Source organism: Mus caroli, unplaced genomic scaffold (genome assembly GCF_978045245.1).
Source record: "Mus caroli unplaced genomic scaffold, Mus_caroli_1 scaffold_6, whole genome shotgun sequence".
Lineage (NCBI taxonomy): Eukaryota > Metazoa > Chordata > Mammalia > Rodentia > Muridae > Mus > Mus caroli.
This window is the reverse complement of record NW_028227261.1, coordinates 81910080-81936537: the sequence shown is the minus strand read 5'-3', so window position 1 is coordinate 81936537 and position 26458 is coordinate 81910080. Positions and strand designations below refer to the sequence as shown.

Genomic DNA, 26458 nt, shown 5'->3' with positions numbered 1-26458 from the left:
GACTTTTTTTGTTTGGGAGACTATTAATGACTGCTTCTATTTCATTAGGGGATATAGGACTGTTTAGATCATTAACCTGATCTTGATTTAACTTTGGTACCTGGTATCTGTCTAGAATCTTGTCCATTTCACCCAGGTTCTCCAGTTTTCTTGAGTATAGCCTTCTCTAGAAGGATCTGATGGTGTGTTGGATTTCTTCAGTATCTGTTGTTATGTCTCCCTTTTCATTTCTGATTTTGTTCATTTGGATTCTTTCTCTGTGCCCTCTAGTGAGTCTGGCTAAGGGTTTATCTATCTTGTTGATTTTCTCAAAGAACCAGTTCCTCGTTTGGTTGATTCTTTGAATAGTTCTTCTTGTTTCCACTTGGTTCATTTCGCCCCTGAGTTTGATTATTTCCTGCCATCTACTCCTCTTAGGTGAATTTGCTTCCTTTTGTTCTAGAGATTTTAGGCGTGTTGTCAAGCTGCTAGTGTGTGCTCTCTCTAGTTTCTTTTTGGAGGCATTCAGAGCTATGAGTTTCCCTCTTAGATATGCTTTCATTGTGTCCCATAAGTTTTGGAATGTTGTGGCTTCATTTTCATTAAACTCCAAAAAGTCCTTAATTTCTTTCTTTATTCCTTCCTTGACCAAGGTATCATTGAGAAGAGTGTTGTTCATTTTCCAAGGGAATGTTGGCTTTCTATTATTTATTTTGTTATTGAAGATCAGCCTTAGTCCATGGTGATCTGATAGGATGCATGGGACAATTTCAATATTTTTGTATATGCTAAGGCTTGTTTTGTGACCAATTATGTGGTCAATTTTGGAGAAGGGACCATGAGGTGCTGAGAAGAACGTATATCCTTTTGTTTTAGGATAAAATGTTCTGTAGATATCTTTTAGATCCATTTGTTTCATAACTTCTGTTAGTTTCACTGTGACCCTGTTTACTTTCTGTTTCCATGATCTGTCCATTAGTGAAAGTGGTGTGTTGAAGTCTCCCACCCTTATTGTGTGAGGTGCAATGTGTGCTTTGAGCTTTACTAAAGTTTCTTTAATGAATGTGGCTGCCCTTGTATTTGGAGCATGGATATTCAGAATTGAGAGTTCCTCTTGGAGGATTTTACATTTGATGAGTATGAAGAGGCCCTCCTTGTTTTGTTTTGTTTTTGATGACTCTTGGTTGGAAGTCGATTTTACTAGATATTAGAATGGCTATTCCAGCTTTTTTCTTCAGACCATTTGCTTGGAAAAATTGTTTTCCAGCCTTTCATTCTGAGGTAGTGTCTATCCTTTTCTCTGAAATGAGTTTCCACAAAAGCAGCAAAATGTTGGGTCTTGTTTGTGTAGCCAGTCTGTTAGTCTATGTCTTTTTATTGGGGAGTTGAGTCCATTGATCTTAAGAGATATTAAGGGAAAGAAATTGTTGCTTCCAATTATTTTTGTTGTTAAAGTTGGCATTCTGTTCTTGTGGCTGTCATCTTTTAGGTTTGTTGAGGGATTACCTTCTTGCTTTTTCTAGGACATGGTTTCCATCTTTGTATTGTTTGGTTGTTTTTTTTTTTTTTTTTTTTTCTGTTATTATCCTTTGAAGGGCTGGATTCGGGGAAAGATAATGTGTGAATTTGGTTTTGTCGTGGAATACTTTGGTTTCTCCATATATGGTAATTGAGAGTTTGGCTGGGTATAGTAGGCTGGGCTGGCATTTGTGTACTCTTAGTGTCTGTATAACATCTGTCCAGGCTCTTCTGACTTTCATAGTCTCTGGTGAAATATCTGGTGTAATTCTGATAGGCTTGCCTTTATATGTTACTTGACCTTTTTCCCTTACTGCTTTTAATATTCTATCTTTATTTAGTGCCTTTTTGGTTCTGATTATTATGTGTCCGGAGGAATTTCTTTTCTAGTCCAGTCTATTTGGAGTTCTGTAGACTTCTTGTATGTTCATGGGCATCTCTTTCTTTAGATTTGGGAAGTTTTCTTCTATAATTTTGTTGAAGATATTTGCTTGTCTTTTGAGTTGAAAATCTTCATTCTCATCTACTCCTATTATCCATAGGTTTGGTCTTCTCATTGTGTCCTGGATTTCCTGGATGTTTTGAGTTAGGATCGTTTTGCATTTTCCACTTTCTTTGATTGTTGTGCCGATGTTCTCTATGGAATCTTCTGCACCTGAGATTCTGTCTTCCATCTCTTGTATTCTGTTGCTGATGCTCGAATCTATGGTTCCAGATTTCTTTCCCAGGGTTTCTATCTCCAGCTCCAGCGTTGCCTCACTTTGACTTTTCTTTATTGTGTCTACTTCCCTTTTTAGGTCTTTCATGGTTTTATTCAATTCCATCACCTCTTTGGTTGTGTTTTCCTGCAATTCTTTAAGGGATTTTTGTGCTTCCTCTTTAAGGTCTTCTACCTGTTTAGCAGTGTTCTTCTGTATTTCTTTAAGTGAGTTATTAAAGTCCTTCTTGATGTCCTCTACCATCATCATGAGATATGCTTTTAAATCCGGGTCTAGCATTTTGGGTGTGATGGGGTGCCCTGGACTGGACGATGTGGGAGTGCTGGGTTCTGATGATGGAGAGTAGTCTTGGTTTCTCTTAGTAAGATTCCTACGTTTACCTTTCACAATCTGGTAATCTCTGCAGTTAGTTGTTATAGTTGTCTCTGGTTAGAGATTGTTCCTCTGGTGATTCTGTTAGCCTAAATCAGCAGACCTGAGAGACTAGCTCTCTCCTCTGAGTTTTAATGGTCAGAGCACTCTCAGCAGACAAGATCTCCTCTTATAAGAAAGGTGCACAGATATCTGGCCTTAGGACTTCCATCCTGGCCGAAGATGAAGGCCAAAAACTGGACCTTTCCCAGAAGCTGTGTTGCTTTGTGCTGTCACAGAAGCTGTTAGCTTCTCTAGTGCACACTCTCACCTGTGCAGACTACTTGCTGTGGAGTCCCGGAAGCAAGATGGCTCCCGCCGATGCTGAGGCCTACATAACTCTTTTCATGTTTCATTCTTGTCACTTTAGTAGGGGACATAAGTATAGGGGTAGGGGATGTGGTACTTCATGGTGAGGTTCATTTTGTGGGTACCTGATCCCTGTTGTCTACCCTCCATTTTCATAAGATTCCTGACCCTGAGTCTGCAACTCTCTCTACTTCACAGACAACAGCTGAGCAGCTCTTTCATTATCTGCCGCTCTTGATGGAGGAGTTCTGGTCAGTGATCCACAGACTCGATTTTTTGAGAATAAAGCGATAATGGGTTCAAAATTGAGTTGTACGTGGGTGGTAGATGCAATGTCAATTTAGAGAATATGAAAACTTATCTAAATATTTAGGTTTCAGATATTAAAATGAATGTCTGTCAAGGGACATTGCCACCAAACTCATTTTCTATCTCATATAGAGGTAGAAAAGATGGTTCTGTTAGGTCTAATAATGGCCTGGTGTTTCACATGTACATACAAACACACACACACACACACACACACACACACACACACACACACACATATATATATATATATATATATATATATATATATATATATGTCAACATCTATCTATCTTGATCTTTATCTGTCTCTATATCTCCCCATATGTATGTATCTATGTATCTAGGTATCTAGGTATCTATGTGTCAATGTATGTATGTATCTGTGTATCTGTGTATCTATGTATCTATGTATCTTTGTATCTATGTGTCTAGTATCCATTTATATTGCACTTGACATTCCACGTTGTACAATTACATCACTCTACGTCTAATTAAGGTCCATAAATTGTTTAATTTTTAAATGAATCATAACCTAGGGCTCTCTTCTGAGACATATATATATATATATATATATATATATATATATATATATATATGTTATAGGTCTACAAGAAGGCCAGAAAAGAAGAAAGTTCTACATTGCCTGCATGGTATCATCCTCCCTAGGAAGTGCATGCACTAACTGAGGTTAGAGCAGGGGTTTTCTAGGTTTGGGGGGAGATGTGTTTTGAGTTGATGAAGCTCCTAAAGGGGTCACCTAAAGCCAGTCTGTGAGCCAAGCATACTCAAACCACCACATTCCTCTCCCTGGCCCCTTGTTCAAACACAAGAGTCTATGGGCTATACCTAGCTATAGCATAATGCTAAAATATGCAGTCTAATGACAAAGTCCCCATACTATACAACACTCTCAAAAAAAAAAATTCGAAAGGCCATAATGTGATCATGTGGTTTAATGTTCAGTCAATGACTTAAGTGTAGTGCTGTATAAAATCAAAATCACAAAGCCGATCATATACCTCCAACATCACAGGATATATATTCCTACTTGAAAAAGTTACAGTGCAGAAATGCTGAACCATTGCAAGATAAAAATTCATCTGTGCAAACTCCAAACTCTGTATCTCCATGTCTGTTACCAGCTTTGTTAAGAGCTTTGCTGTGCTGCTTATCTATGCCTCTGGTCTCTCTAATATCCTCAAGTCTAAAAGGTAACCTTAAGTTGCAGGTTCTTGTTCTAATGTCTGGGATCCACACATGATCATCTAGGCTCCTCCATAGGACTTGGGTCACTTCTTCATCTCTGCCCTCTATAGTACTCTAGGCTTTGGTGGATGACACTTTGTTACTGCTATTCTTGTTGGTCATCCCATGGTATTGGCAACTCCAAAGGGCTGGGGACTTCTACTACATGTAGGCTTCACCAATAGCCTCTCAAAGGCTCCCTTCAATGTACCTAGTCACTAATTCTTTGCCTGACTCCTTCAGTCCTAATTTATCAACTGCAACTAGGGCTGCATCTTCACACACAGGCTTACCGAGGTGCTGAAGGCAAGGGCAACCCCACAGTCACATATAACCTGGATCCCTGGGAACACCTAGAGTCTGACCTACCAAACAACGAGCATACATGCAATGATCTGAGGCCTTAGGCACATAAGTAGCATAGGGCTGCCTTGTCTAGACTCAGTGGGAGAGGATGATCTTAAACCTGCATAGACTTTATGGATCAGGTAGAGGTAATACCCAGGGAGTCCACTTACTCAGAGATCAAGTAGAGATTTGGAGTGGGCCAGCCTTTGGGGTGAAAATATATTGATGACTTTTATATGAAAGGAAAAGGAAAAAAAAACCATTAAAAATAAACAAACTACAAAACATTAAGAAAACAGCAGCAACAACAACAACAACAAAGGGCCTTCCCTGGTATCTCTGAGAGCCAAGGTTCAGCTGCTCTCCACAACCCCTTCATATCTTAAAAATCAGTACCACCTGGGTGAATCTCACCGATTACCACATACAGATACAGCATGAGGTACATTCTTGGCAATCTCTGGAACACAGCTTCTTAGTGCTCTCAGATAACACTTCTCAGAAGATTTCACCTCAGTGATGGTGGTCTCTTTATTATAATAAACTCTAATTTCTATGCTCTATTTAACCAGCATCAATTGTCCCACTAACCTCCTCTATTCCTGATTGGAAAGCTAGAGTCACATTGAAGGAAACTCCTAGTTTCTTTGCAAAGTTAATTATTTGAAAGGATGTTTTCTTGAGGCACAGAGGTGAAAGGATTTCTCCCTGAGGAAGACACGGGTAAAGGATGTTTTGCTGAAGCAGACACAGGTGAAAGGATGTTTGATGTAGCAAACAAGTGAAAGGACCTGTGATGTTGGCGTATAAAATGTCTCTACAAACATTACGGGGAATGAGCACTGAGCGGCGGTTTGGTTTTCTCTGAGTCACTATTCTTCCCTAAGTATACACAAGTATTGGTTTGCCCTACCTAGGGACATTGAGTGATTACAGGTGGAAAAGCTAGCCCCGATTGAGAAACCCTCATCCAAGAAATCCTACCTAGATTCCTGCATCAGATTTCTGCTTTGTGGGCTCTCCTCAGGCCAGTTGTCATATCTGTCAGTTTCTTCCTGATCAGATTGTAGCTTCTGGTTTGTGCCTTGTGTGTCTGAGTAGAGAAGGGACTGAAGCTGCTGGTTTGAATGTGATATCTGCCTGCCTGGAGGACTGGTCTGCAACAACTGTATCCTATTTGCGGTTTGCTATGGGACTGAACTGCTGCCAAAGATTGAGCTCGCCTCCTAAAAAGTATTGATGAACAAGTCCACTTCCCCCATACTCTAGTGACATTTCTCTTCAAGTTCATTTGTGGGATGGCAGGTTAGAGTCGAGGTTGAACCCATTTTAATAATAGGTTGCAACATACTTGATGCCTAATTTGTACTGGGCCAAAGCTGCAGGGTTCTACTGCTTGGTGTACTGGAACATGGCACCCCATGTTCTATTCCATCTTTACCAACTTTCTGTGTTCAGTGATTTCATTCATTGCCTATGCTTGGCTCTCCTGGAACTTAATCTGTAGACGACCTTAAATTCAGAGATACACAGGCCTCTGTCTCCTGAGTCTTGGGATTAAAGGTGTGCACCACCACGCCTGTACTTAACCTTTTTTTCACCTAGGGCTTGGAATGAGCCAAGATCATCATGAACTCAAAGATCTGCTTGCCTTTGAACCATAGATTTTTTTGTTGTTGTTTTAGTCTTATGATTGTTATGTTTATCCTTAAGCTCCTGATCACTGTAAATCAAAGAACAAAGTCTATTCTTTTAAAGACATTTTATAGACACCCTTTGCAATTTCAAATGTTCTCAGTCTTTTCACCTTAGCCTCAAACAGATTCTTCAGACAAGGGCAAAAAGCAGCCATATTTTCCAACCAAATATCAGAAAAACCAGTCTCTAGGCCACATACTAACATTCTTCTCCTCTAAAACAAACCTCTTGAGGCCTACACCCACAGTTCAGTTCACCGTCAGCATCAGTGACATCCATGTCCCTGCTGGAATAACCCACCCAGCTCCACTTAAGACATTCCATGGCTTTTCTGATCTAAAGTCCCCAAATCCACTTTCCTTTAAATCAAAACGTGTACAGGTCTATGACATCAGTATCTCAGTGCTGGTACCAACTTCTGCCTGATTTTGAGTTCCCATTGCTCTGAAGAGACTCCATGTCCAACAACTCTTAGGAATGAAAACATTTAACTGGGAATGGCATTGGGGTTCTGAAGTTCAGCCCCATATCATGAAGAGAGGAATCATGGCAGCATCTAGGCAGACATGGGGGTGCAGCACCTGAGAATCCTATGCCTTCATCCAGAGGAGAAAGCCAGGACACCTAAGAAGGTATTTAGTAAATGTGTTAATGTCTGGGCCTTACTTTAGATCCCAGCATGTGAGAGAGAGAGCTATAGGCAGTGGATCGATCGGTGTATCAGACACCAGATTTTGGTCTTAACTTTAGTGAGTTGAAGAATGCCCAGAACTAGGTGAATAAACTCTGTCTCAGCAAATGAACTTAAATTAATTGGCCTAGTTTCTTTGGTCATTTTCAGTGGAGACTGTGGGGTCTTGCTTATGTAGCCTAGGAGATCCTGCTCATGAGCCTGTTTCTTTCCTTAGCATGGGATATAGGATTAAAGGCACCAGGTCAACAATTGAGCCACCCTAAACATACAGGTTGGGTGGGTCAGATTCAATTAAACCGTAGAGCTTTATAAAGAACCACATTTGCACAGGAGTCTCCGACTTGTAGTCTTCCAGGGAAGTAAGCAGAGCTCCTTGCACCGCAGACTCTTGTGAACACCGGGACACATTGGACCCTAGTTTCCTCACTGTGTTCGGGAAAGGAAGCTCAAGAGACAAAATGCAGGTGATTTGGGGGCAATTAAATTCACTCCTATTTTCTGTAGGGTAACTGGCATATTTGTGCCTCGGCACATACAAAATATGGTTAGCTACCTTGAATTTGAACCCATGTCTGTAAATTGAAGAGGTACACCAACTACATTTATTTTGTCCTTGGGTTTCTAGGTTTTAGCCCACAACCAACTATGTAGCCAAGAATGATGTTCAATTTCTGAGAATCTCCATTCCTCTTAGCAGTGAATGCCAGTATGGCCACCTGTCAGACACCCATGTTGTGTGACTTAGGATGGAAAAGTGTAGTTTCACACAGTTTCTCTTGATAGCTTACTGTGTCTGTAGCACAGCTGGAGTTGACTAGATTTTGAAAGGGAATTTTTTCCCCTGCAGAAAATGGTAAGAATGTGAACTGAAGAGAGTGAGTGGCTGTGGTCTTCTCAAAGGAGAGGTGCTTCCGTTTCTTTCCTCCACTTGATCAAGGGCTCCTGCCCTGTTCACTGTCGCTCCTCTTTGGATTAACCTCACAGGCCAACTTTCCCATTAGAAGAGAATGGACCAGCATCTGTGAATGAGGAAGTAAGGGTGCATTGTTTTAGCTTATGCAACTGGAGGCTGCTACCTGAGTCCATTCACAGCTGGGGAACAGGGATTCCTGTAGCTTGCAACCTGCTTTAATATGTAATTGTTTCCTTTCTGCACAGAGAGAAGATAACCGAGTCCAAAGTGTGAGAAATGACAAAGAAGCCAATAGGAGAAGGAGGAGGCTGAGGCAGGAAGGCCAAAGTTCCTCAGGTATTCAGAGTGAAATCCCTGCTCTCCTATTCTCTTGCTCTGTGACTTCGAGTAGATGAAAGAACCCCGACTTGGACATCTGTAGCAAGGATAGGTCAGCATTCAGTGGTCCCTGATGTATGCCCTTGTCCCAGAAGGCTCTGAGTGTCTCCCTGTCGTGGATGTGGTTATGAGTCTCTACAGATCCAACATTCCCTGGTAGCACTAATGCTGTGGATCCCATTGTATTCTGGGACCAAACCATCCCTAAATCTGCAGACACCTATGCTTTCCCAATGAGTGTACTTCTTACTGTGAAGAGCAGGTTAGGTGCTGTAACAGGGCTGGTAAGACTGTGTTCCTAACCACTTGATAAATGAGGGAAGCCATTGTTGGCCAATCAGTGTGCAGGGAAAGTCCCTAAGCAAAGTTGACATGGTCATGTGTGTTACCTTTGATATCCTCATCGCATCCCTCTTTGCCTCGCAGGTCCGTGGGATAGCCCGTGGATTGAGGATGAAATCTGGATCTTGCTGGAAGAGTGGGCAATGGTTGAATATGAACTCGGAGACCCAGGCAATAAGATGCATGAGAAGGCCAAGTTCCTTAGCAGACGCCTCTCTAATCGGGGTCTGAGGAAGAGCAAGAATAGCTGCCTTGATGTAATGGTGAAGATGAAGGACCTGCACACACGTCTTTGTAACGAGAGGCCCCGGGCTTACCGCTTGTATTCGCCTTATGATTGGATCCTGTACGGGATCTTGGGCCACCCCAGATCCCAGGGAGGCTATGTGCCAGGTGAGTCTCTTGTGTAGAGGGGATTTTGAGGTCCCAGAGAAAAGCATCAGCTGGGCATAGAGCAGAGCACACAACTGCTGCAAGTCCTTTTCCCATAGGCCTTTATTTCCCATAGTGGCCTGCTCCGTGTGTCAAACTTCCTCTGTCACTCCAAGGCAATGGAATTTCTTCTTGTTCATACTTGACTCTGACCCAGAGTCCAGACAATCGCTTCTAGCGCCTGAAAGAGAGTGAGGGTGCCATTTTAAATGCCTTCTCTTCCCTCTCCCCTCACTCAGGAGCTTGGTTTGATGGGCACGGGAATCCCCCAGCTTCCTATGCACCTTCCGTCTGCATTGGTGGTGCCATCTCTCCAGGTATGCACTTTGGCATTATCGCATCCTTCCCACTATTGGAAAGCTTAAGGGGAACTCATCACTGATGGTGTACAAGGGTGATGAAATTCTGATTTCCTGTTGGAAGGATTGGAACTCCCATATATCCTTTGATATTTTCCCTTGCATTTGGACTTGTGTGGGGGATATTCTATCACATTAGGTATGACTATGACACTGTTAAATATACGATGCATTTGCCATTTCTCCTTGGATGGCTTTATCTACCATCTGTGATTGTATACCGGTTATGGTTTCCTTTGGAAAGGAGGCATGACCGAAGGTGGCATCATAGTCAGGAGTTGACAGGAGGTGGTCTTGTCATGGCTGTTCTTTGTCGTCAAGTTGATTATATCATAGTAAGAAGGAAACAAACCATTAAAGTTCTGTGTTGGTGTCTGCTTTTCAGCTTAAGTTTCCAAGAAGTGAAGATATTTAGGAAATGTGTGACATTGGCATCCCATGCCTTTAATTCCAGTACTTGGGAGGGGGAGCCAGAGGCAAGCACATCAGTGGGATGTCCTAGATAGGTTGGGCTTAGTGTTAGTGAGCTGTAGGATGGCCAGCACCATGGAAGGAAACCCCAATACATAAAAGAAACTTCAATGAACTGACCTTGGTTTCACTCGGTGTCTCTGACATTTTTAAGTTGAGACAGTGTGGTCTTCCAAGGTTGGATTATATTGCCTGAAACCTGCCCTTGGCTAAAACCTAAATCTGAACTCCTATTCATTTTCCAAAGCTGAAGACACTGATGAATTCCCAGTGAGTGTATCTCTTGGTATTAAGAGCCTGGTAGACTCTGGATTCTGGGCTCTCCTGCAAGTGTTCCCAAGGTCTTGATAACAGAAAGTAACCATTTTTGTCAGTTCAATGTGCAGGGAGAATCCCTGAGGAAAGGTGACAGGTATGAGTGTGTGACCTCCAATATACTCATCTTGCCCCTCTGTCTCTGCAGGCCCTTCCTGTAGCCCATGGACCGACCCTGAAATCAAGATCTTCCTGCAGGAGTGGCAAGTGGTTGAATGGGAAATTGGCCACCCAGGCCAGAAGATCAAGCAGAAGAGCAGTCTTGTTTGCCAGCGTCTCTATCATCGAGGCCTGTTCAAGGACATCCAAAGCTGTTTGGGCCTGATGTGGACCATGAAGGATCTGCACTCGACTCTCAGTAGAGAGAGATCCAGGGCTGTACCCTTGTATTCTCCTTATAGAGATTATCTGGACAGGATCTTCGACCCCCAATGTCAGAGAGGCCGTGTTCCAGGTGAGTCTCTTCTACATAGACACTTGGGGTTCTGAAAGTCGTGGCATCAGATGGCCTGTCCTTCATAAGGACAGAGCTGAGCAGACTATGGAGTGAAGCCCCATTCCCACAGGGCTGTGTTGTTGCATATAGCACAAATTCTGGCCCCCAATGTCTAACTTCCCGTGTCACCTCATGGCAATGGAATTTGGACTTGTTCATAGTTGACTCTGACACAGAGGCCAGGCAATTACTTAGAGTGACTCAGAGAGAATGAGGGTGCCATGTTTATGCTTTCTCTCTCTCTCTTTCTTTTCCTCTCAGGTGCTCTGTATAACCGGTCTGGTCATCCCAGGCCTTCCTCAAGCCCTCAAACTCCAATGGTGATGCCATCTCCAGTATACCAGCCTTGGGATTATGGCATGTCTGCATCTTCGGGACAGCTTCCTGGGAACCTATCACTGATGATGTGCAGTCAGGACTCACTGGTTCCCAGGTGGGACGCCTGGAATGCCACCTATCCATTGCCAGTTCAACATGGACTTCCTGCCTCTCTCCCTGGAGGCAACAACTTTCAGCTGCCGTGGTCACCTTGTGATGAGAGCTCAAGTCCTCAGTGAAGACATGTTGGGACTTTTCCTTTTCCTGTAAAAACCACTAAGAATCTTCCAGCACTGTATGGATCCTCAATTTCTCTATCTTAATGTAAAGGAAATGTGAAATCAAATAAATTATTTTAACATAACTCTTTTCTATATTTTTTTTTTCAATTTTTTATTGGGGGGGGTATTTATTTCATTTACATTTCCAATGCTATCCCAAAAGTCCCCCACACGCTCCCCCACTCACTCACCCAACCACCCACTCCCTCTTCTTGGACCTCTTGTTCTCCCATACTGAGGTATATAAAGTTTGCATGAGTAATGGGCCTCTCTTTACAATGATGGCCCACTAGGCCATTTTCTGATTCATATGCAGCTAGAGGCAAAAGCTCCAAGGGGGGGGGGGGAGTACTGGTTATTTCATATTGCTGTTCCACCTATAGGATTGCAGATCTCTTTGGCTCCTTGGGTACTTTCTCTAGCTCCTCCATTGGGGGCCCTGTGATCCTTCCAATAGCTGACTGTGAGCCTCCACTTCTGTGTTTGCTAGACCCGGCATATTCTCACAAGAGACAGTTCTGTCTGGGTCCTTTCAGCAAATTCTTGATAGTGTCTGCAATGGTGTCAGCGTTTGGAAGCTGATTATGGGATGGAGTCCCGGATATGGCAGTCTCTAGATGGTCCATCCTTTGGTCTCAGCTCCAAACTTTGTCTCTGTAACTTCTTCCAAGGGGGGTTTCTTTCCAATTCTAAGAAGGGGTAAAGTGTTCACACTTTGGTCTTCGATCTTCTTGAGTTTCATGCATTTAGCAAATTATATCTTATATCATGGGTATCCTAAGATTCTGGACTCATATCCACTTGTCAGTGAGTACATATTGTGTGAGTTCCTTTGTGATTGGGTTACCTCACTCAGGATGATGCCCTCCAGGTCCATCCATTTGCCTAGGAATTTCAAAAATTCATTCTTTTTAATAGCTGAGCAGTACTCCATTGTGTAAACGTACCACATTTTCTGTATCCATTCCTCTGTTGAGGGGCATCTGGGTTCTTTCCAGCTTCTGGCTATTATATATGAGGCTGCAATGAACATAGTGGAGCATGTGTCCTTCTTACCGGTTGGTACATCTTCTGGATAGATGCCCAGGAGAGGTATCTCGGGATCCTCCAGTATTATTATGTCCAGTTTTCTGAGGAACCGCCAGAGTGATTTCCAGTGTAGTTGTACAAGCTTGCAGTCCCACCAACACTGGAGGAGTGTTCCTCTTTCTCCACATCCTTGCCAGCATCTGCTGTCACCTGAATTTTTGATCTTAGCCATTCTGACTGGTGTGAGGTGGAATCTCAGGGTTGTTTTGATTTGCATTTCCCTGATGATTAAGGATGTTGTTGAACATGTTTTCAGGTGCTTCTCTGCCATTCGTTATTCCTCAAGTGAGAATTCTTTGTTCAGCTCTGAGCCCCATTTTTTAATGGGGTTATTTGATTTTCTGGAGTCCACCTTCTTGAGTTCTTTATATATATTGGATATTAGTCCCCTATCTGATTTCGTATAGGTAAAGATCCTTGCCCAATATGTTAGTGGTCTTTTTGTCGTATTGACGGTGTCTTTTGCCTTGCAGAAACTTTGCAACTTTATGAGGTCCCATTTATCGATTCTCGATCTTACAGCAGGAGGCATTGCAGTTCTATTCAGGAATTCTTCCCCTGTACCCATATCTTCGAGGCTTTTCCCTACTTTCTCTTCTATAAGTTTCAGTGTCTCTGGTTTTATGTCGAGTCCCTGATTCTACTTAGAGTTGACTTTAGTCCAAGGAGATAGGAATGGATCAGTTCGCATTCTTCTACATGATAACCGCCAATTGTGCCAGCACCATTTGTTGAAAATGCTGCGTTTTTCCACTGAATGGTTTTTGCTCCCTTGTCATAGAACAAGTGACCATAGCTGTTTGGGTTCATCTGTGGGTCTTCAATTCTATTCCATTGGTGTACTTGTCTGTCGCTATACCAGTACCATGCAGGTTTTATCTCAATTGCTCTGTAGTACAGCTTTAGGTCAGGCATGTTGATTCCAACAGAGGTGCTTTTATCCTTGAGAAGAGTTTTTGCTATCCTAGTTTTTTTTTTTTTTTTTTTTTTTTTTTGTTATTCCAGGTGAATCTGCCGATTGCCCTTTCTAATTGGTCGAAGATTTGAGTTGGAATTTTGATGGGGATTGCATTGAATCTGTAGATTGCTTTTGGCAAGATAGCCATTTTTACTAAATTGATCCTGCCAATCCATGAGCATGGGAGATCTTTCCATCCTCTGAGATCTTCTTTAATTTCTTTCTTCAGAGACTTGAAATTCTTATCATACAGATCTTTCACTTCCTTCGAGTCATGCCAAGGTATTTTATAGTATTTGTGACTATTGAGAAGTGTGTTGTTTCCCTAATTTCTTTCTCAGCCTGTTTATCCTTTGTGTACAGAAAGGCCATTGACTTGTTTGAGTTAATTTTATATCCAGCTACTTCATTGAAGCTGTTTATCAGGCTTAGGAGTTCTCTGGTGGAATTTTTAGGGTCACTTATATATACTATCATATCATCTGCAGAAAGTGATATTTTGACTTCTTCCTTTCCAATTTGTATCCCCTTGATCTCCTTTTGTTGTCTAATTGCTCTGGCTAGGACTTTAAGTACAATGTTGAATAGGTAGGGAGAGAGTGGACAGCCTTGTCTAGTCCCTGATTTTAGTGGGATTGCTTCCAGCTTCTCACTGTTTACTTTGATGTTGGCTACTGGTTTGCTGTAGATTGCTTTTATCCTGTTTAGGTATAGGCCTTGAATTCCTGATCTTTCCAAGACTTTTCTCATGAATGCCTGTTGGATTTTGTGGCATGCTTTCTCCTCATCTAATGAGATGATCATGGTTTTTTTTTTTTTTGTCTTTGAGTTTGTTTATATACTGGATTACATTGCTGGATTTCCATATATTGAACCATCCCTGCATCCCTGGGATGAAACCTACTTGGTCAGGTTGGATGATTGTTTTTGTTATGTTCTTGGATTCGGTTAGCGAGGACTTTATTGAGGATTTTTGCATAGATATTCATAAGGGAAATTGGTCTGAAGTTCTATATCTTTGTTGGGTCTTTTTGTGCTTGAGGTATCAGAGTAATTGTGGCTTCATAGAATGCATTTGGTAGACTACATTCTGTTTCTCTTTTGAGGAATAGTTTGTGAAGAACTGGGATTAGATCTTCTTTGAAGGTCTGATAGAACTCTGCACTAAACCCATCTGGTCTTGGGCTTTTTTTGTTTGGGAGACTATTAATGACTGCTTCCATTTCATTAGGGGATATAGAACTGTTTAGATCATTAACCTGATCTTGATTTAACTTTGGTACCTGGTATCTGTCTAGAATCTTGTCCATTTCACCCAGGTTCTCCAGTTTTCTTGAGTATAGCCTTCTCTAGAAGGATCTGATGGTGTGTTGGATTTCTTCAGGATCTGTTGTTATGTCTCCCTTTTCATTTCTGATTTTGTTCATTTGGATTCTTTCTCTGTGCCCTCTAGTGAGTCTGGCTAAGGGTTTATCTATCTTGTTGATTTTCTCAAAGAACCAGTTCCTCGTTTGGTTGATTCTTTGAATAGTTCTTCTTGTTTCCACTTGGTTCATTTCGCCCCTGAGTTTGATTATTTCCTGCCATCTACTCCTCTTAGGTGAATTTGCTTCCTTTTGTTCTAGAGATTTTAGGCGTGTTGTCAAGCTGCTAGTGTGTGCTCTCTCTAGTTTCTTTTTGGAGGCATTCAGAGCTATGAGTTTCCCTCTTAGATATGCTTTCATTGTGTCCCATAAGTTTGGGAATGTTGTGGCTTCATTTTCATTAAACTCCAAAAAGTCCTTAATTTCTTTCTTTATTCCTTCCTTGACCAAGGTATCATTGAGAAGAGTGTTGTTCATTTTCCAAGGGAATGTTGGCTTTCTATTATTTATTTTGTTATTGAAGATCAGCCTTAGTCCATGGTGATCTGATAGGATGCATGGGACAATTTCAATATTTTTGTATATGCTAAGACTTGTTTTGTGACCAATTATGTGGTCAATTTTGGAGAAGGGACCATGAGGTGCTGAGAAGAACGTATATCCTTTTGTTTTAGGATAAAATGTTCTGTAGATATCTTTTAGATCCATTTGTTTCATAACTTCTGTTAGTTTCACTGTGACCCTGTTTACTTTCTTTTTCCATGATCTGTCCATTGGTGAAAGTGGTGTGTTGAAGTCTCCCACCCTTATTGTGTGAGGTGCAATGTGTGCTTTGAGCTTTACTAAAGTTTCTTTAATGAATGTGGCTGCCCTTGTATTTGGAGCATGGATATTCAGAATTGAGAGTTCCTCTTGGAGGATTTTACATTTGATGAGTATGAAGAGGCCCTCCTTGTTTTGTTTTGTTTTTGATGACTCTTGGTTGGAAGTCGATTTTACTAGATATTAGAATGGCTACTCCAGCTTTTTTCTTCAGACCATTTGCTTGGAAAAATTGTTTTCCAGCCTTTCATTCTGAGGTAGTGTCTATCCTTTTCTCTGAAATGAGTTTCCACAAAAGCAGCAAAATGTTGGGTCTTGTTTGTGTAGCCAGTCTGTTAGTCTATGTCTTTTTATTGGGGAGTTGAGTCCATTGATCTTAAGAGATATTAAGGGAAAGAAATTGTTGCTTCCAATTATTTTTGTTGTTAAAGTTGGCATTCTGTTCTTGTGGCTGTCATCTTTTAGGTTTGTTGAGGGATTACCTTCTTGCTTTTTCTAGGACATGGTTTCCATCTTTGTATTGTTTGGTTGTTTTTTTTTTTTTTTCTGTTATTATCCTTTGAAGGGCTGGATTCGGGGAAAGATAATGTGTGAATTTGGTTTTGTCGTGGAATACTTTGGTTTCTCCATATATGGTAATTGAGAGTTTGGCTGGGTATAGTAGGCTGGGCTGGCATTTGTGTACTCTTAGTGTCTGTATAACATCTGTCCAGGCTCTTCTGACTTTCATAGTCTCTGGTGAAATATCTGGTGTAATTCTGATAGGCTTGCCTTTATATGTTACTTGACCTTTTTCCCTTACTGCTTTTAATATTCTATCTTTATTTAGTGCCTTTTTGGTTCTGATTATTATGTGTCCGGAGGAATTTCTTTTCTAGTCCAGTCTATTTGGAGTTCTGTAGACTTCTTGTATGTTCATGGGCATCTCTTTCTTTAGATTTGGGAAGTTTTCTTCTATAATTTTGTTGAAGATATTTGCTTGTCTTTTGAGTTGAAAATCTTCATTCTCATCTACTCCTATTATCCATAGGTTTGGTCTTCTCATTGTGTCCTGGATTTCCTGGATGTTTTGAGTTAGGATCGTTTTGCATTTTCCACTTTCTTTGATTGTTGTGCCGATGTTCTCTATGGAATCTTCTGCACCTGAGATTCTGTCTTCCATCTCTTGTATTCTGTTGCTGATGCTCGAATCTATGGTTCCAGATTTCTTTCCCAGGGTTTCTATCTCCAGCTCCAGCGTTGCCTCACTTTGACTTTTCTTTATTGTGTCTACTTCCCTTTTTAGGTCTTTCATGGTTTTATTCAATTCCATCACCTCTTTGGTTGTGTTTTCCTGCAATTCTTTAAGGGATTTTTGTGCTTCCTCTTTAAGGTCTTCTACCTGTTTAGCAGTGTCCTTCTGTATTTCTTTAAGTGAGTTATTAAAGTCCTTCTTGATGTCCTCTACCATCATCATGAGATATGCTTTTAAATCCGGGTCTAGCATTTTGGGTGTGATGGGGTGCCCTGGACTGGACGATGTGGGAGTGCTGGGTTCTGATGATGGAGAGTAGTCTTGGTTTCTCTTAGTAAGATTCCTACGTTTACCTTTCACAATCTGGTAATCTCTGCAGTTAGTTGTTATAGTTGTCTCTGGTTAGAGATTGTTCCTCTGGTGATTCTGTTAGCCTAAATCAGCAGACCTGAGAGACTAGCTCTCTCCTCTGAGTTTCAATGGTCAGAGCACTCTCAGCAGACAAGATCTCCTCTTATAAGAAAGGTGCACAGATATCTGGCCTTAGGACTTCCATCCTGGCCGAAGATGAAGGCCAAAAACTGGACCTTTCCCAGAAGCTGTGTTGCTTTGTGCTGTCACAGAAGCTGTTAGCTTCTCTAGTGCACACTCTCACCTGTGCAGACTACTTGCTGTGGAGTCCCGGAAGCAAGATGGCTCCCGCCGATGCTGAGGCCTACATAACTCTTTTCATGTTTCATTCTTGTCACTTTAGTAGGGGACATAAGTATAGGGGTAGGGGATGTGGTACTTCATGGTGAGGTTCATTTTGTGGGTACCTGATCCCTGTTGTCTACCCTCCATTTTCATAAGATTCCTGACCCTGAGTCTGCAACTCTCTCTACTTCACAGACAACAGCTGAGCAGCTCTTTCATTATCTGCCGCTCTTGATGGAGGAGTTCTGGTCAGTGATCCACAGACTCGATTTTTTGAGAATAAAGCGATAATGGGTTCAAAATTGAGTTGTACGTGGGTGGTAGATGCAATGTCAATTTAGAGAATATGAAAACTTATCTAAATATTTAGGTTTCAGATATTAAAATGAATGTCTGTCAAGGGACATTGCCACCAAACTCATTTTCTATCTCATATAGAGGTAGAAAAGATGGTTCTGTTAGGTCTAATAATGGCCTGGTGTTTCACATGTACATACAAACACACACACACACACACACACACACACATATATATATATATATATATATATATATATATATATATATATATATGTCAACATCTATCTATCTTGATCTTTATCTGTCTCTATATCTCCCCATATGTATGTATCTATGTATCTAGGTATCTAGGTATCTATGTGTCAATGTATGTATGTATCTGTGTATCTGTGTATCTATGTATCTATGTATCTTTGTATCTATGTGTCTAGTATCCATTTATATTGCACTTGACATTCCACGTTGTACAATTACATCACTCTACGTCTAATTAAGGTCCATAAATTGTTTAATTTTTAAATGAATCATAACCTAGGGCTCTCTTCTGAGACATATATATATATATATATATATATATATATATATATATATATGTTATAGGTCTACAAGAAGGCCAGAAAAGAAGAAAGTTCTACATTGCCTGCATGGTATCATCCTCCCTAGGAAGTGCATGCACTAACTGAGGTTAGAGCAGGGGTTTTCTGGGTTTGGGGGGAGATGTGTTTTGAGTTGATGAAGCTCCTAAAGGGGTCACCTAAAGCCAGTCTGTGAGCCAAGCATACTCAAACCACCACATTCCTCTCCCTGGCCCCTTGTTCAAACACAAGAGTCTATGGGCTATACCTAGCTATAGCATAATGCTAAAATATGCAGTCTAATGACAAAGTCCCCATACTATACAACACTCTCAAAAAAAAAAAAATTCGAAAGGCCATAATGTGATCATGTGGTTTAATGTTCAGTCAATGACTTAAGTGTAGTGCTGTATAAAATCAAAATCACAAAGCCGATCATATACCTCCAACATCACAGGATATATATTCCTACTTGAAAAAGTTACAGTGCAGAAATGCTGAACCATTGCAAGATAAAAATTCATCTGTGCAAACTCCAAACTCTGTATCTCCATGTCTGTTACCAGCTTTGTTAAGAGCTTTGCTGTGCTGCTTATCTATGCCTCTGGTCTCTCTAATATCCTCAAGTCTAAAAGGTAACCTTAAGTTGCAGGTTCTTGTTCTAATGTCTGGGATCCACACATGATCATCTAGGCTCCTCCATAGGACTTGGGTCACTTCTTCATCTCTGCCCTCTATAGTACTCTAGGCTTTGGTGGATGACACTTTGTTACTGCTATTCTTGTTGGTCATCCCATGGTATTGGCAACTCCAAAGGGCTGGGGACTTCTACTACATGTAGGCTTCACCAATAGCCTCTCAAAGGCTCCCTTCAATGTACCTAGTCACTAATTCTTTGCCTGACTCCTTCAGTCCTAATTTATCAACTGCAACTAGGGCTGCATCTTCACACACAGGCTTACCGAGGTGCTGAAGGCAAGGGCAACCCCACAGTCACATATAACCTGGATCCCTGGGAACACCTAGAGTCTGACCTACCAAACAACGAGCATACATGCAATGATCTGAGGCCTTAGGCACATAAGTAGCATAGGGCTGCCTTGTCTAGACTCAGTGGGAGAGGATGATCTTAAACCTGCATAGACTTTATGGATCAGGTAGAGGTAATACCCAGGGAGTCCACTTACTCAGAGATCAAGTAGAGATTTGGAGTGGGCCAGCCTTTGGGGTGAAAATATATTGATGACTTTTATATGAAAGGAAAAGGAAAAAAAAACCATTAAAAATAAACAAACTACAAAACATTAAGAAAACAGCAGCAACAACAACAACAACAAAGGGCCTTCCCTGGTATCTCTGAGAGCCAAGGCTCAGCTGCTCTCCACAACCCCTTCATATCTTAAAAATCAGTACCACCTGGGTGAATCTCACCGATTACCACATACAGATACAGCATGAGGTACATTCTTGGCAATCTCTGGAACACAGCTTCTTAGTGCTCTCAGATAACACTTCTCAGAAGATTTCACCTCAGTGATGGTGGTCTCTTTATTATAATAAACTCTAATTTCTATGCTCTATTTAACCAGCATCAATTGTCCCACTAACCTCCTCTATTCCTGATTGGAAAGCTAGAGTCACATTGAAGGAAACTCCTAGTTTCTTTGCAAAGTTAATTATTTGAAAGGATGTTTTCTTGAGGCACAGAGGTGAAAGGATTTCTCCCTGAGGAAGACACGGGTAAAGGATGTTTTGCTGAAGCAGACACAGGTGAAAGGATGTTTGATGTAGCAAACAAGTGAAAGGACCTGTGATGTTGGCGTATAAAATGTCTCTACAAACATTACGGGGAATGAGCACTGAGCAGCGGTTTGGTTTTCTCTGAGTCACTATTCTTCCCTAAGTATACACAAGTATTGGTTTGCCCTACCTAGGGACATTGAGTGATTACAGGTGGAAAAGCTAGCCCCGATTGAGAAACCCTCATCCAAGAAATCCTACCTAGATTCCTGCATCAGATTTCTGCTTTGTGGGCTCTCCTCAGGCCAGTTGTCATATCTGTCAGTTTCTTCCTGATCAGATTGTAGCTTCTGGTTTGTGCCTTGTGTGTCTGAGTAGAGAAGGGACTGAAGCTGCTGGTTTGAATGTGATATCTGCCTGCCTGGAGGACTGGTCTGCAACAACTGTATCCTATTTGCGGTTTGCTATGGGACTGAACTGCTGCCAAAGATTGAGCTCGCCTCCTAAAAAGTATTGATGAACAAGTCCACTTCCCCCATACTCTAATGACATTTCTCTTCAAGTTCATTTGTGGGATGGCAGGTTAGAGTCGAGGTTGAACCCATTTTAATAATAGGTTGCAACATACTTGATGCCTAATTTGTACTGGGCCAAAGCTGCAGGGTTCTACTGCTTGGTGTACTGGAACATGGCACCCCATGTTCTATTCCATCTTTACCAACTTTCTGTGTTCAGTGATTTCATTCATTGCCTATGCTTGGCTCTCCTGGAACTTAATCTGTAGACGACCTTAAATTCAGAGATACACAGGCCTCTGTCTCCTGAGTCTTGGGATTAAAGGTGTGCACCACCACGCCTGTACTTAACCTTTTTTTCACCTAGGGCTTGGAATGAGCCAAGATCATCATGAACTCAAAGATCTGCTTGCCTTTGAACCATAGATTTTTTTGTTGTTGTTTTAGTCTTATGATTGTTATGTTTATCCTTAAGCTCCTGATCACTGTAAATCAAAGAACAAAGTCTATTCTTTTAAAGACATTTTATAGATACCCTTTGCAATTTCAAATGTTCTCAGTCTTTTCACCTTAGCCTCAAACAGATTCTTCAGACAAGGGCAAAAAGCAGCCATATTTTCCAACCAAATATCAGAAAAACCAGTCTCTAGGCCACATACTAACATTCTTCTCCTCTGAAACAAACCTCTTGAGGCCTACACCCACAGTTCAGTTCACCGTCAGCATCAGTGACATCCATGTCCCTGCTGGAATAACCCACCCAGCTCCACTTAAGACATTCCATGGCTTTTCTGATCTAAAGTCCCCAAATCCACTTTCCTTTAAATCAAAACGTGTACAGGTCTATGACATCAGTATCTCAGTGCTGGTACCAACTTCTGCCTGATTTTGAGTTCCCATTGCTCTGAAGAGACTCCATGTCCAACAACTCTTAGGAATGAAAACATTTAACTGGGAATGGCATTGGGGTTCTGAAGTTCAGCCCCATATCATGAAGAGAGGAATCATGGCAGCATCTAGGCAGACATGGGGGTGCAGCACCTGAGAATCCTATGCCTTCATCCAGAGGAGAAAGCCAGGACACCTAAGAAGGTATTTAGTAAATGTGTTAATGTCTGGGCCTTACTTTAGATCCCAGCATGTGAGAGAGAGAGCTATAGGCAGTGGATCGATCGGTGTATCAGACACCAGATTTTGGTCTTAACTTTAGTGAGTTGAAGAATGCCCAGAACTAGGTGAATAAACTCTGTCTCAGCAAATGAACTTAAATTAATTGGCCTAGTTTCTTTGGTCATTTTCAGTGGAGACTGTGGGGTCTTGCTTATGTAGCCTAGGAGATCCTGCTCATGAGCCTGTTTCTTTCCTTAGCATGGGATATAGGATTAAAGGCACCAGGTCAACAATTGAGCCACCCTAAACATACAGGTTGGGTGGGTCAGATTCAATTAAACCGTAGAGCTTTATAAAGAACCACATTTGCACAGGAGTCTCCGACTTGTAGTCTTCCAGGGAAGTAAGCAGAGCTCCTTGCACCGCAGACTCTTGTGAACACCGGGACACATTGGACCCTAGTTTCCTCACTGTGTTCGGGAAAGGAAGCTCAAGAGACAAAATGCAGGTGATTTGGGGGCAATTAAATTCACTCCTATTTTCTGTAGGGTAACTGGCATATTTGTGCCTCGGCACATACAAAATATGGTTAGCTACCTTGAATTTGAACCCATGTCTGTAAATTGAAGAGGTACACCAACTACATTTATTTTGTCCTTGGGTTTCTAGGTTTTAGCCCACAACCAACTATGTAGCCAAGAATGATGTTCAATTTCTGAGAATCTCCATTCCTCTTAGCAGTGAATGCCAGTATGGCCACCTGTCAGACACCCATGTTGTGTGACTTAGGATGGAAAAGTGTAGTTTCACACAGTTTCTCTTGATAGCTTACTGTGTCTGTAGCACAGCTGGAGTTGATTAGATTTTGAAAGGGAATTTTTTCCCCTGCAGAAAATGGTAAGAATGTGAACTGAAGAGAGTGAGTGGCTGTGGTCTTCTCAAAGGAGAGGTGCTTCCGTTTCTTTCCTCCACTTGATCAAGGGCTCCTGCCCTGTTCACTGTCGCTCCTCTTTGGATTAACCTCACAGGCCAACTTTCCCATTAGAAGAGAATGGACCAGCATCTGTGAATGAGGAAGTAAGGGTGCATTGTTTTAGCTTATGCAACTGGAGGCTGCTACCTGAGTCCATTCACAGCTGGGGAACAGGGATTCCTGTAGCTTGCAACCTGCTTTAATATGTAATTGTTTCCTTTCTGCACAGAGAGAAGATAACCGAGTCCAAAGTGTGAGAAATGACAAAGAAGCCAATAGGAGAAGGAGGAGGCTGAGGCAGGAAGGCCAAAGTTCCTCAGGTATTCAGAGTGAAATCCCTGCTCTCCTATTCTCTTGCTCTGTGACTTCGAGTAGATGAAAGAGCCCGGACTTGGACATCTGTAGCAAGGATAGGCCAGCATTCAGTGGTCCCTGATGTATGCCCTTGTCCCAGAAGGCTCTGAGTGTCTCCCTGTCGTGGATGTGGTTATGAGTCTCTACAGATCCAACATTCCCTGGTAGCACTAATGCTGTGGATCCCATTGTATTCTGGGACCAAACCATCCCTAAATCTGCAGACACCTATGCTTTCCCAATGAGTGTACTTCTTACTGTGAAGAGCAGGGTAGGTGCTGTAACAGGGCTGGTAAGACTGTGTTCCTAACCACTTGATAAATGAGGGAAGCCATTGTTGGCCAATCAGTGTGCAGGGAAAGTCCCTAAGCAAAGTTGACATGGTCATGTGTGTTACCTTTGATATCCTCATCGCATCCCTCTTTGCCTCGCAGGTCCGTGGGATAGCCCGTGGATTGAGGATGAAATCTGGATCTTGCTGGAAGAGTGGGCAATGGTTGAATATGAACTCGGAGACCCAGGCAATAAGATGCATGAGAAGGCCAAGTTCCTTAGCAGACGCCTCTCTAATCGGGGTCTGAGGAAGAGCAAGAATAGCTGCCTTGATGTAATGGTGAAGATGAAGGACCTGCACACACGTCTTTGTAACGAGAGGCCCCGGGCTTACCGCTTGTATTCGCCTTATGATTGGATCCTGTACGAGATCTTGGGCCACCCCAGATCCCAGGGAGGCTATGTGCCAGGTGAGTCTCTTGTGTAGAGGGGATTTTGAGGTCCCAGAGAAAAGCATCAGCTGGGCATAGAGCAGAGCACACAACTGCTGCAAGTCCTTTTCCCATAGGCCTTTATTTCCCATAGTGGCCTGCTCCGTGTGTCAAACTTCCTCTGTCACTCCAAGGCAATGGAATTTCTTCTTGTTCATACTTGACTCTGACCCAGAGTCCAGACAATCGCTTCTAGCGCCTGAAAGAGAGTGAGGGTGCCATTTTAAAGGCCTTCTCTTTCCTCTCCCCTCACTCAGGTCCTTGGTTTGATGGGCACGGGAATCCCCCAGCTTCCTATGCACCTTCCCTCTGCATTGGTGGTGCCATCTCTCCAGGTATGCACGTTGGCATTATCGCATCCCTCCCACTATTGGAAAGCTTAAGGGGAACTCATCACTGATGGTGTACAAGGGTGATGAAATTCTGATTTCCTGTTGGAAGGATTGGAACTCCCATATATCCTTTGATATATTCCCTTGCATTTGGACTTGTGTGGGGGATATTCTATCACGTTAGGTATGACTATGACACTGTTAAATATACAATGCATTTGCCATTTCTCCTTGGATGGCTTTATCACCCATCTGTGATTGTATACCGGTTATGGTTTCCTTTGGAAAGGAGGCATGACCGAAGGTGGCTTCATAGTCAGGAGTTGACAGGAGGTGGTCTTGTCATGGCTGTTCTTTGTCGTCAAGTTGATTATATCATAGTAAGAAGGAAACAAACCATTAAAGTTCTGTGTTGGTGTCTGCTTTTCAGCTTAAGTTTCCAAGAAGTGAAGATATTTAGGAAATGTGTGACATTGGCATCCCATGCCTTTAATTCCAGTACTTGGGAGGGGGAGCCAGAGGCAAGCACATCAGTGGGATGTCCTAGATAGGTTGGGCTTAGTGTTAGTGAGCTGTAGGATGGCCAGCACCATGGAAGGAAACCCCAATACATAAAAGAAACTTCAATGAACTGACCTTGGTTTCACTCGGTGTCTCTGACATTTTTAAGTTGAGACAGTGTGGTCTTCCAAGGTTGGATTATATTGCCTGAAACCTGCCCTTGGCTAAAACCTAAATCTGAACTCCTATTCATTTTCCAAAGCTGAAGACACTGATGAATTCCCAGTGAGTGTATCTCTTGGTATTAAGAGCCTGGTAGACTCTGGATTCTGGGCTCTCCTGCAAGTGTTCCCAAGGTCTTGATAACAGAAAGTAACCATTTTTGTCAGTTCAATGTGCAGGGAGAATCCCTGAGGAAAGGTGACAGGTATGAGTGTGTGACCTCCAATATACTCATCTTGCCCCTCTGTCTCTGCAGGCCCTTCCTGTAGCCCATGGACCGACCCTGAAATCAAGATCTTCCTGCAGGAGTGGCAAGTGGTTGAATGGGAAATTGGCCACCCAGGCCAGAAGATCAAGCAGAAGAGCAGTCTTGTTTGCCAGCGTCTCTATCATCGAGGCCTGTTCAAGGACATCCAAAGCTGTTTGGGCCTGATGTGGACCATGAAGGATCTGCACTCGACTCTCAGTAGAGAGAGATCCAGGGCTGTACCCTTGTATTCTCCTTATAGAGATTATCTGGACAGGATCTTCGACCCCCAATGTCAGAGAGGCCGTGTTCCAGGTGAGTCTCTTCTACATAGACACTTGGGGTTCTGAAAGTCGTGGCATCAGATGGCCTGTCCTTCATAAGGACAGAGCTGAGCAGACTATGGAGTGAAGCCCCATTCCCACAGGGCTGTGTTGTTGCATACAGCACAAATTCTGGCCCCCAATGTCTAACTTCCCGTGTCACCTCATGGCAATGGAATTTGGACTTGTTCATAGTTGACTCTGACACAGAGGCCAGGCAATTACTTAGAGTGACTCAGAGAGAATGAGGGTGCCATGTTTATGCTTTCTCTCTCTCTCTTTCTTTTCCTCTCAGGTGCTCTGTATAACCGGTCTGGTCATCCCAGGCCTTCCTCAAGCCCTCAAACTCCAATGGTGATGCCATCTCCAGTATACCAGCCTTGGGATTATGGCATGTCTGCATCTTCGGGACAGCTTCCTGGGAACCTATCACTGATGATGTGCAGTCAGGACTCACTGGTTCCCAGATGGGACGCCTGGAATGCCACCTATCCATTGCCAGTTCAACATGGACTTCCTGCCTCTCTCCCTGGAGGCAACAACTTTCAGCTGCCGTGGTCACCGCGTGATGAGAGCTCAAGTCCTCAGTGAAGACATGTTGGGACTTTTCCTTTTCCTGTAAAAACCACTAAGAATCTTCCAGCACTGTATGGATCCTCAATTTCTCTATCTTAATGTAAAGGAAATGTGAAATCAAATAAATTATTTTAACATAACTCTTTTCTATATTTTTTTTTCAATTTTTTATTGGGGGGGGTATTTATTTCATTTACATTTCCAATGCTATCCCAAAAGTCCCCC

The 26458-nt window shown here is 42.3% G+C and overlaps 2 protein-coding genes across 2 annotated transcripts; both read left to right on the top strand.

The window, feature by feature from the left end:
• Window positions 1-4376: 4376 nt before the first annotated feature.
• LOC147004275 (uncharacterized) lies at window positions 4377-11496 on the top strand. Its single transcript, XM_085839530.1, has 7 exons — window positions 4377-4459; window positions 5235-5283; window positions 8392-8482; window positions 8951-9259; window positions 9538-9615; window positions 10592-10897; window positions 11201-11496. The coding sequence occupies exons 1-7, from the start codon at window positions 4377-4379 to the stop codon at window positions 11494-11496; spliced, it is 1212 nt and encodes a 403-aa protein (XP_085695656.1).
• A 7632-nt stretch (window positions 11497-19128) lies between these two features.
• On the top strand, window positions 19129-26248 carry LOC147004274 (uncharacterized). Its single transcript, XM_085839529.1, has 7 exons — window positions 19129-19211; window positions 19987-20035; window positions 23144-23234; window positions 23703-24011; window positions 24290-24367; window positions 25344-25649; window positions 25953-26248. Exons 1-7 carry the CDS (start codon window positions 19129-19131, stop codon window positions 26246-26248), a joined length of 1212 nt encoding a protein of 403 aa, XP_085695655.1.
• Window positions 26249-26458: the final 210 nt, after the last annotated feature.

Bases quoted from the DNA above. Each gene is read 5' to 3' on its own strand.
- LOC147004274 (XM_085839529.1), top strand. From the start codon at position 19,129: ATGTCTGTTACCAGCTTTGTTAAGAGCTTTGCTGTGCTGCTTATCTAT. The intron at 24,368-25,343 runs GTATGCACGTTG...CTGTCTCTGCAG, and splicing joins TGGTGGTGCCATCTCTCCAG to GCCCTTCCTGTAGCCCATGG. The intron at 25,650-25,952 runs GTGAGTCTCTTC...TTTTCCTCTCAG, and splicing joins TCAGAGAGGCCGTGTTCCAG to GTGCTCTGTATAACCGGTCT.
- LOC147004275 (XM_085839530.1), top strand. From the start codon at position 4,377: ATGTCTGTTACCAGCTTTGTTAAGAGCTTTGCTGTGCTGCTTATCTAT. The intron at 8,483-8,950 runs GTATTCAGAGTG...TTTGCCTCGCAG, and splicing joins GGAAGGCCAAAGTTCCTCAG to GTCCGTGGGATAGCCCGTGG. The intron at 9,260-9,537 runs GTGAGTCTCTTG...CCCCTCACTCAG, and splicing joins CCAGGGAGGCTATGTGCCAG to GAGCTTGGTTTGATGGGCAC.